Here is a 10576-nt window from a genome sequence, read left to right on the forward strand (position 1 = left end):
GGGAATGACAATAACTCATGGGGCTGTTGTGAAGATAAAATAATGTGCAAAAAGTGTAAAAAGTGCCAATAGGTGTGTTACTTTCCTGCCTCTTAGTCTCTTCTCCCCAGCACCAGGCTTTAATTGGTCTTTTCTGATCAGTTACTCATTTTCCTTCTTCTCTGAAACAAGTTTCAAAATACATACCGAATCCAACCACTTATCTCCACCCACACTGCCATTCACCTGTATTATTGCAATAGTCTTTCTTTTTTAATCTGCCTGATTCTGTCTACTTACAGTCTATTTTTGATCCAATGGCCAGAGAGAGCCATTCAAAATTTAACTCAAATCATGTCACTCCTCTGCTCTAAACCCTACGATGTCTCCTTATCTCAAAGCAAAAACTAGAATTTTTGCAATGGCCTATTTCGCTTCAGCTTTTAGACCTCATCTAGTCTTTAGCTACACTGTCTTCCTTGCACTCTCTCGAACAGAAGATGAACATTCTCCTTTCACTTGTTTCTTTCTTCTGAATCCTCTGCCCTCTTACCTCACTCCATTAACTCTTTCATATTTTACTTAAATGTCAATTCTCTGTGAAGTCATCCTAGACTATCACATTTAAAATTGCGACATCCACCTCCCAGCATTCTGTATATTCCTTCCCTGCCTTTTTTTCTCCATAGAGTCGATTACTGTCTGATATACCATAAAATTTAATTACTTATCAGTGTTTCTCCCCACTATGATATATGCTTAATAAAGCTGGAGGCTTTATCTGCTCACCACTGATGTCTCCATACATAGAACAGCACTAAGTACTCAATAAATATTTGTTGAGTGAATACAGTGGTCCCATGCTGTGTGCCAAGCACTAAGTTAAGCAGTTTGCTTGCATTATCTGAGGAAATCCTGCTTGTAAGGTAGATACCATTAGGTTCTCTATTTTTAAAAGGGAAAACCCGTGAAACTCAGAGAGGTTAAGTGACTTTCCCAAAGCCATAGAGGGATTAGCTAAATGGCGGTGGGGGTGCCAGGTTAGGTTGGATTTTGTGTAGGAGCACATTTCCTGAGTAGGAAGCAGACTGGAGTAAAGGCTGTGGTAGGTCTTGGGGGTGCTGGGTGGAGAGGAGGAACACAAGAGATGACCTGGTTTCTTGAGGCAAGATACTGATTTCATTGGCGTCTACTAGCAAGTCTATGTCTTTTTCAACAATTGGAGTTTTACAAAGAAAATTTTTTAGTTTGCTGCAGCTGCCATGGATTTGAGACTGCAAGAGTTCTGGCCCCTTGAGGCACTGGATTTCGGACAGAAGCCATACCTGGCAGAAGGAGACACCTGAGAGTAGTGGATTGACATGAAAATAGGAAAGTTTATTATCTACATGGTTCTCTCTCTCTCCCCTGCGATTTTTCATAACCTACGTTACTCATCTTTCTTTAATTTGTGCATATTTGTAAAACATTCTATTAATTCAGCCTGCCATCCACTACAGTGTAATCCTAGGAAGGCAGAGCAAGAATTTTTGTCTTTTATTCACTGCTGTACCCCCATGCCTACACAGTACCTGGCACGCAGTAGACGCTCAACAGAGAGTTGTGAAATGAATCTTTGCCCTTGGAAACAAAGGCGTCCTTTTGATGGAGGGAGTAAGGAGAGTAACGGAAAGCTCTTTTCATTGGCATCCTGGGCCAGTGCCATGCCGTAAACCCCTGAGAGGGAATTTGGTCAGAAGGAGACTGCAGATGCAGGTTGGACGCGGGAAGATCGGTGAAAGGGAGGAGGCCGCGGTGTAAGGACTGAATCCTAGAGAGCGGAACCTTGCCCGGTTTCTGCAGGTCTCTATCTGACTTTGAGGGGAGCTGGTCAGAAACCCCTGGAGGAGTTCCTGTCCCCAAAAGCACAATACTGACGCTATGGGGACCAGATGGACAGAATCAAGAATATGAGACAGAAAGGCCTGGGAGCTTGGGGAGTGGGTGAACAAGTTCCTGTGAAAGTGAAATGGCCCTTCATTTGAATGCAAATGCTATGTAAAAGCCTGAAGTCCCTTGACGTCAGCCCAGCCATTGGTGGCCTATCTATACAGGGCTACCAGTCACCTGGATACCCTCTTAGGAAACGTGGGATGGAGTAGTCTGAGGGGCGCAAAAGAGCTTGCGGCACAACTACGTACTGATAAGTTTATTCTCTGCTGCTTCTCAAAGTCGAGTTGGGGCCTTACAGGGACCTCAGGATGGCTTAGGGAGCGCCTTCTACCCAAGACACGATGTACGGAAGCTGCCTTTTGGAGAAAGAAGCAGGCATGTACCCGGGCACTCTCAGGAGCCCTGGGGGAGACGGCACAACTGGGACAGGCGGCACGGGGGGCGGTGGGAGTCCGATGCCAGCCTCCAATTTCGCTGCGGCACCGGCTTTCTCGCACTATATTGGGTATCCTCATATGCCCAGCATGGATCCTCACTGGCCGTCTCTGGGAGTCTGGGGATCACCCTACAGTCCCCCGCGAGAAGACTGGAGCGTGTATCCTGGACCGTCTAGTACAATGGGCACGGTGCCGGTGAACGACATGACCTCTAGCCCCGCCGCTTTCTGCTCGACCGACTACAGCAACTTGGGCCCTGCGGGCGGTGGAACTAGCGGCAGCAACCTACCAGGCCCGGCTGGCCGGTCGCTTGTCCCGACGGACGCAGGCGCCGCCAACGCCAGTTCCCCTAGCAGGAGCCGCCACAGCCCCTATGCATGGATGCGCAAGACCGTGCAAGTGACGGGTGAGTAATCAATTCCAATGCCCACACACTTTTCCTTCCTTCCCTCTCCGCTACTTCTCTTGGTCGGCCTGTCCTCGTACTTCTCAGGCCTCTCCCAAGAGGGCTTAGCTGAGGAGACTCCTATATGGCTGGCTGGCCTATTAGGCATCTCCCTCGCGTTCGCCTGGGCTCAAAACTCACTCACTGAGTGCAACGATTGGGACTAAACCTACCCTAGAGGCGATTTTCGCCTTTCGCTGCTCCATGAAGAAAGCGAGTGAGTGGACAATGGATATGTTGAGCCACAAGGATCAGGATGCAACCCTGTAGTTGCCCACATGGGAAAAGAGATGCATGAGAAAGCTCAACGGGTGAATGAAGCGAGAGGGCAGCTGTGGTGTCACGTTGTTCAGGCACTGCTGCTTGACTGTTTCATTTCCAAACCCTTACCCATCTGAGCGGGCTGTCTCCTCCCTCCCCGCCCCCAAAGCTGATGATGATCAATTTAGGTTCACAGTGCTTGGCTGGCAACGGACTCTCCAGTTTAGCCACGAAGTCCCCGACGGCAAAGCAACCTCTTCACCCTGGCCCCTCAGGGAAGTTCCAGCTTCCTTCCTACAAGTTGGCAGAGGCAAATTGGCCTAAAATCCATTGCCGTCTTACAACGTCCTTTCTTCTAACCCAAGTGTTGAGGCAGGCGAGAAGGCTACAGCACTGACCTGGCACGTAATACGGTACCTAACCCTCACACCCGCCAGGCACGCAAATGAATCAGCTCCAGCACTAATAAATGGCTAAAGCCCTCATAACTATCAACGCAGGCGTCTCTCAGGCGTAGGGGCTGAATGCAGGTCTGCGGCAGCGCGAGAGAAGTCAAAGCGATCGCGATCACAGCCTAACCAGCAAGCCAGTGGGCGACTGCTGGGAGCCAGGTAGAGGAAAGTGGCCGTTCCACTTTAATCTTAGACCGGGGCGGGGGGAGGAATGTTTGTTTTCAACTGTTGTTCTTTTATTACATTCTTATTATTCCAACCCTCGCTCCCTGTCATTAGAGAAAATTAGTAAAAATCCACTCTGAGTATTTTCATCCCTCTGGGGAGGAAATGGCATTTCAATAGCATTTGTCCGCAATGATTATGCTCCTGTTCTCAATTCTGCACTTTGTCTTTCCTCCAAAAAGCAAAGACAGGAGGGTGGGAAGTGACCTATTTTTACCATTAGGAGAACTTTTAGCCAGGAAGAGGAAGTTCTGTGTATTAGAACCTCACTAGAGTAGCGATTCCAAGGTAAAAGTAGAGTTGAAATACTTGGCTTTAAAGCGTTTGCAAGTAAATCTGCATTTTTCAAAAATATGAGCGAGTCTGTCGACTCAGTAGAATAGAAAAAGAGGCTAGGGTGGGCACTCCCGGAGTTTTTATTACATCTAATCTCGGGGTTGTAATTAACATCCACTCACTAAACCTTAACAATCAACAAAAGACACAAAATCTAGAAAAGTAGTTGCTCGCAGTCTAGGATTATGTTCTGAAACACATTAAGAAGAAAGTCACTGGCATGCTGTTTGCAATAGAGAACAAGAGAGGAAATGGATGAGATAAAAGAAATTATCTCCAGCCTTGAATTTTCTATTTATGAGGAAAAATATGACAGTTTTATCTGCCTAAAGGTCTTCCATTTACATTTGCTTTTATTAGCCTGAGTCTCTCTCTTGGGTAATTCTAATGCCAGGAAAGGTTTCGAAACGGGCTCCTTAGTCTCTTGCATCTTCATCATTAGCTAAACCCTCAAACCTGACTTTACAATGGCACCTTCACAAGATTTTCTATCCAATGTCTATGAGAAGTTTAAAATCGAATGATATTGGAACCATTTCGATTATTGGCAGCCTATTCTATAGATGAGGCTTCATTAAATTAAAACTTTGTTTCATTTTAATGTCTTATAAATGAAAATAACCCCTTTGCTGTATTCTTATACTCTAAGGTGCATATTTAGAAGCAATTTAAGAATATGATGAAAAACTTTGGTTATCTCCCTAGAAAAATGCATAAAGGCACAGCAGCACACACACAAACACAAGTAATTTGTTACATAATTTTAGGAGATTCATGGATCCATTGAAGCCCTTTGAATGGACATCAGGTTATAAACCCCACGAAAAACATTAAGCTGATCACCTCACTAGGCCACCCACTCAGGACCAAAATGCACCCATTTATATGCTTAGTGCATAGTGGGTCTTAAATATTTGTTTAATGAATGAATGAGTCAGATCCTCCTAAATTTTCCACTTCACTCTGTAGTACTGTGGGACAACATATGGTTTATGACTGAGAGGAAAAGATGAACTTCAATATGGAAGTAACCCTTGATTAAGGTAGTCAAATGAAAGTTCTTTCCATTACTGAAAAATGTCTTAAATAAATGTAAAAAAAGAAAAAATGCATGTATTAGTGGACAATCAGAAAACATTTCATAGCGACCATTATAGCATGTTATTTTCTAATGAGGGCAAGGAGGCTGACACATAGAGTAAATGACTGTTCCCTAAGTGATCTGATTTAAAAAGAAGACATGTTTATTTCCACTTAGTTCTCTAAGTAAGTGGTCTATTTCTATACATATCTAACTTTAAATATTATGCAAAAAGGAATATGACAGAAAAGTTTCTGTGGAAAGTTTAATATTTTCATGCACTTTCACATTTTAAACATTGGCAAGGTGATAACCTAAGCAGGCTGGAGAGAGGCTTTTCTGTTAGAAGTGGAAAAGACGGGGAGAGAAGGAAGTAATTGTGATTGATTCTGATTCTGATTGATTGTTTTAAGCTACTGGACAACATGAAGGAATTTATGCTTAAAAGGCATTATTCAATATGGACACTTCATAAAATTAGTTGCTTAATAATTCTCGAGAGTTATCATTGTCTTCCTTGGTTTTGCTCATTTCACGGGACAACTTTTTAAAAATGAATTTGGATGCAATTTTTAGCTAAAAACCGTGAAATATTACCATAAGATGAAAAGTCCTCACAGTGGAGTCCATTAGACAGTACCCCCTACAGAAGAATATTCATTTTCATAATCTGTACATTCACTCCCATCATCATCAACTCTATGTTTGGAGAGTGACTTTCTGCCTAGCAGCACTTTTGCAGCCAGTCTTTCAAATGAACACCATTTTAATTTTATTTAGGGTGATAAGTCACCATATATTATGACATTTGCTTGTGAATTCTGGGGAGATAATGTGGTTGGGAGGATGGAAAGGACTCCATCCATCTTTAACTACAGAAGTTTTTCTGACTCTTTAAGCAGAAGGCAAATACATCTTAGATAGTATTGATTTCCTAAATAAACTCAATAACGGCTGAAAATGGAGCCCATCACCCTGAGAAATGTCACAGTCTCTGGAAAAAGAGAACAGCTTGAACAATAAAAGTTAGTTCTGTTAGTGCTATTCTTTTGGTGCTTGGGTATGGGAATATGGACATTAGGCTTTACCAGAAAATGTCCAAATCCCCTTCATCATCTATTCTGGTTTCGTCATTTTATCTGGTTTCATCACTTAAGAAGAAGAGGCAATGGGATTGGGAGAGACAATTTGAGGAGCGGGACACAAAAGGAGCACCAGGAAATACAAATTTATTTCTCTTTGTAAACTGTGCAGTCAGTTTTTTCCCCTGAGCTACATCTTGGAGTTTTAGGTCTTATCTGTCAGATTTTGGCAACAGACTCTTTTTAACACTTCACATGGCTTTGATATGCAGCCAGGCTCTTCCTTATCCCTCTTTTCTTCAGGGGTTATATTGCCGGAAAGGGTAGGATTTTTATGGCAAATAAAGGGGCCTGGTCTTGACTTTATTGTCCGCAGAAGAAACTGCAAGAGGGGAATTTATGACCAATGGGGGTGGGGAAGGACTACAACCTTTCCAGAGTTATTGATGTCTGGTTATGTTTATTGATTATCAAAGAGCATAAAACATGGATAAAGACAAGTTGAATTTTTAACCAGTCTGCCTCAAGTTATAATTTAAACACTCAGCAACTTTAAGATTAAGAAGGGTTTTAGAAAACATGATTTCAAAGATATATTTCGATCTCAAGATTCGATGTTCTAGAAATAAATTAAATCTCCAAGTTTTCATTTTTTTCTCTAAATATGCATTCTGTCTTTGCAATATGCCAAAAGGCAGACTTACAGTTTCCAGGTTTTTGCTTAGATTCAGAAAACCAGCTCAAAATTTAGGAGTTTAAGGTAGGTTAACTGACTGGACCACATAGATTTCCTTTTCTAAGAGCGGGGAAAGGAGATTTTGTTCAGTTCATTATTTAGCCATTTAGATTAATCTTATATCACTTATCTAAAATTTATTTCTTCACTGGTGTCCTTTTTATTTTCCTTTTCTGGAGATGAAAGGGTGTCTGACATTTGTTTAGGGCTTGTAAATTCTGAACCAATTGGCTGGTGTTCCTGAATGTAAAGAGGATTCAGAATGGGATCTGATGCTATGTAACTCTTTTGTTAGGCCTGTGCTGTATCTTAACACCTCAGTGGAGTTTAGGGAACCACTTTAAAGACGTCTTTGTCCTACAGATCACCCCCAAAAAATCACTTAAAAAACAACCAGGGAAGATCAGAAGGAGTATTTAAAAGCCATAGAGAAAAGGAGGAAGATTCTGGAAGGGGGCAGAGAAATTAAAAAGAAAAGGGAACTTCCTAAGTGTCTTTGGAAAATTTGAAAGGAGGAATAAAGCTCCATTCGAAGGAGGGCATGAGGAATTAGTTAAATGTTGTAACACAAAGCAAATGTTTGTATATCCTTTCAAAGGGCATGGAATACTCACTTTATTCTGCTTAAGTCAATACCTCCTCCTTCCCCCATTCACTATCCACTTGGTAATAAAAATTAAGACTCTCACATAAAAACTATTTTTTTCTAATAGGTAATGGGGTTTTCTGAAACAGAATCTACTAAATGACAATAAATGTTTTCTTTTTAAATTACTATTCAAACCAAACTCTAGGAAATTATGTAATTATAGTGTCAGGATCCCACAAGTGTCTTCCACTCTTGGGCCATTATTATGCGTCCCAGCATATTTGAACTTGGAGTAACATTTAATTAGCATACTTAAATTGGAGTCAAAGATATGTGTTTGGGTCCCCACTCCTCAATTCTCTAACACAAAGTCATTTACCTTAACTGAGCTTCATGTTTCTTATCTGTAAAATGGAGATAAGACATGTTCTGCATAATTCAAGAAGGTAGGTAAGAGGTTTAATAGGAACAGTATGAAAAGACTGCATAAAATGTAATGGGAAGTGCCTGTATAACGGACAGTTGCTATTACTGCTAGTGCTAATCACATATGTAAGTGGGAAGGTAATAAACACCATGCCATGGGTTAAAGTGTTTAAGCATTTTCAATGCTCTGCTATAAAAATAGGTCAAGATGGGATGATTGTGATTTGACCAATCATTTTAGGAGAAACGTTAATTAAGGAGATTTTGGTTTCATATATAAAGAGAGATATAGATATATAGATATATGCCTATGTCTATAGATGGTAGACAGAGATATTGCTATCATAGCCACAGATGAGAATATATTTAATGGAGAAATTGACTTTTATGAATATTTGATTCAAAAATATACTTATTTTATATTTTAAAGCAAAGATGAGGGTGGAAAGAGTGTCTATGATTTCTTTAACTAAAACAATCTGCAAGAAGCAGAAAAAGATTAAATGCAATGCTTTCTCTCCTAACAGGGAAAACCAGGACAAAAGAAAAGTATCGTGTAGTTTACACTGATCATCAAAGATTGGAGCTGGAAAAGGAATTCCATTGCAATAGATATATCCCCATCCGGAGAAAATCAGAGCTGGCAGTTAACCTGGGCCTTTCTGAGAGACAGGTACACCAGAAGTATATCCAACATGTCCCACATAGTCCATTTCAATAGAATCAGAATTCTAGAATTGTAAAGTCCCTTCATGCATTGCCTTATCCCAAGTAGCTTGCATTTCAACCACGTGTGAAGGCACATTGATATCGCTCTCTTCTATCTCCAGCAAGAGATATAAAATATTTCATCACCCTTGTTCTCTCATTTATGTTTCATTAATATTTTACTAATAGGAAGACAAACTTCCTATTAGTAATAGTATAATTTATTAATAGGAAGATAAATTTTCTATTTTATTTTATTAATATTATACTAATAGGACGTTTCTCTTTAGCGAAATATTAATAAAACACAGAAATGGTTGATTATAATTACCTTTGCTACTTAAATCTCTCTCTCTTATCAGCACACCTCAGCTTCTGTCATTCCAGCATTATTTATTTCTACCTGTGCAACAGAGGAGGTGGGTAAGGTATAATATTAAGATTATTGCATTCAGAGTTGGTAGCCCTAGACTTGGATCTGTTTCATTTCATGCAAGGTACTTGCCCTAAGTGTCAAGCTTTTTTTCTAACCTGTTAAGTGGGCATACTTCACAAGGTCATTGTGAGGCTCAAATGAAGTGATGCATATGAAAGGGCTTTGTAAATGCTAAAGTCTCTGTACAATACCAGAAATCACTGAGTTAACTGCATTCAGTATGTTGCCCCATTGTGTTTCAGGTGAAAATCTGGTTTCAGAATCGCAGAGCCAAGGAGAGAAAGATGATCAAAAAGAAAATCTCTCAGTTTGAGAATAGTGGAGGCTCGGTGCAAAGTGACTCTGGCTCCATCAGCCCTGGGGAACCACCTAACACTTTTTTCACCACACCATCTGCTGTTCGTGGATTTCAACCTATTGAGATACAGCAGGTTATAGTCTCCGAATGAAAGAAAGCAAAGAGAAATTTAAAGTGCCCTTTTTTTAGTGGTGCCTTTTGGTCCTCTAAGCTATCTGCAGGGGAGTTGGAGCAGGGTGTAATTCCCTGTAAGGCAGTATTTGGAACGGATGGATGCACAATGGGTTGAAGATAATTTAGGGGACTCTTACTTTTAGAAACTATCCCCAGAAAACTCCTGTCATGTGCTGTGCTAGATGTCAGTCACTCAGGAAGCTTAGTGGTAAGGTATATAATTAAAAGCTAGAATCACAGGCCCTTCCAACTCTGTTCACAATTTCAGAAACTTGCTTATGAATAGACTGTAAAATACAATTTTGCCAGAAAGCACATTTGTGTATGTGTACTTTTGTTTGTTATTTGATGCTAGGTGTTTTCTTTTATGCTATCTTTAAGGAGTGAGAAGAAGGTAAACCAAAGTTTACCTATCTTTAGCTACCTTTCCAAGTGTTTAATTCAAAAGCTAACAGAATTTTTATAACAAGATAAATGTTTTAAAAATCATCAGAAGGTGATTCTGATTCCATTGTCACTGCTTAACAAGAATAACCAATAAAAAAGACAATTTTGGCCCTCAATCATACTTGTCTGGCATCAATTATCTCAGAACTTTCAACCTGCAGTGTCATTTTAAAATCTTGTCAAAATAATGAAATCAGACTAAAACAAAATAGGCCAGCTTGGTTGAGTAAGGTACATCTCCAACTCATAGAGTAAACTCTACCCCCTCTACTGTCTCTCCATTCCCATTCCAGTCAGACTTGCGTAAGCACAAGACAGTGAACTGGTATGTAACCCGTACCTGCCATCACTTTTCAACCTGTTCAATTTTACCCACATTATGTCATGTCAATGCAGTTTACTGGTTTATAATCCAAGGAGCTGCAGTTTACAGGTTAAAAACACACAGCTTGACTAAGAAAAGGGGTTGCAGTGATCCAGGTTGCCTAGAGCTTTTAGTGTGGGTCCAGCATACTGTTTGCATATTGTAGTG

General features: G+C 40.7%; 1 protein-coding gene across 1 annotated transcript; it reads left to right on the forward strand.

Annotated features, from left to right (window-relative positions):
- The first annotated feature begins 2051 nt into the window (after nucleotides 1–2051).
- On the forward strand, nucleotides 2052–10160 carry CDX4 (caudal type homeobox 4). Its single transcript, XM_032756382.2, has 3 exons — nucleotides 2052–2754; nucleotides 8509–8654; nucleotides 9368–10160. The coding sequence occupies exons 1-3, from the start codon at nucleotides 2253–2255 to the stop codon at nucleotides 9572–9574; spliced, it is 855 nt and encodes a 284-aa protein (XP_032612273.1). The 5' UTR covers nucleotides 2052–2252; the 3' UTR covers nucleotides 9575–10160.
- The last annotated feature ends 416 nt before the right edge of the window (nucleotides 10161–10576 follow it).

This window comes from Hylobates moloch, unplaced genomic scaffold (genome assembly GCF_009828535.3).
Source record: "Hylobates moloch isolate HMO894 unplaced genomic scaffold, HMol_V3 SCAFFOLD_7, whole genome shotgun sequence".
Taxonomy (NCBI): Eukaryota; Metazoa; Chordata; class Mammalia; order Primates; family Hylobatidae; genus Hylobates; species Hylobates moloch.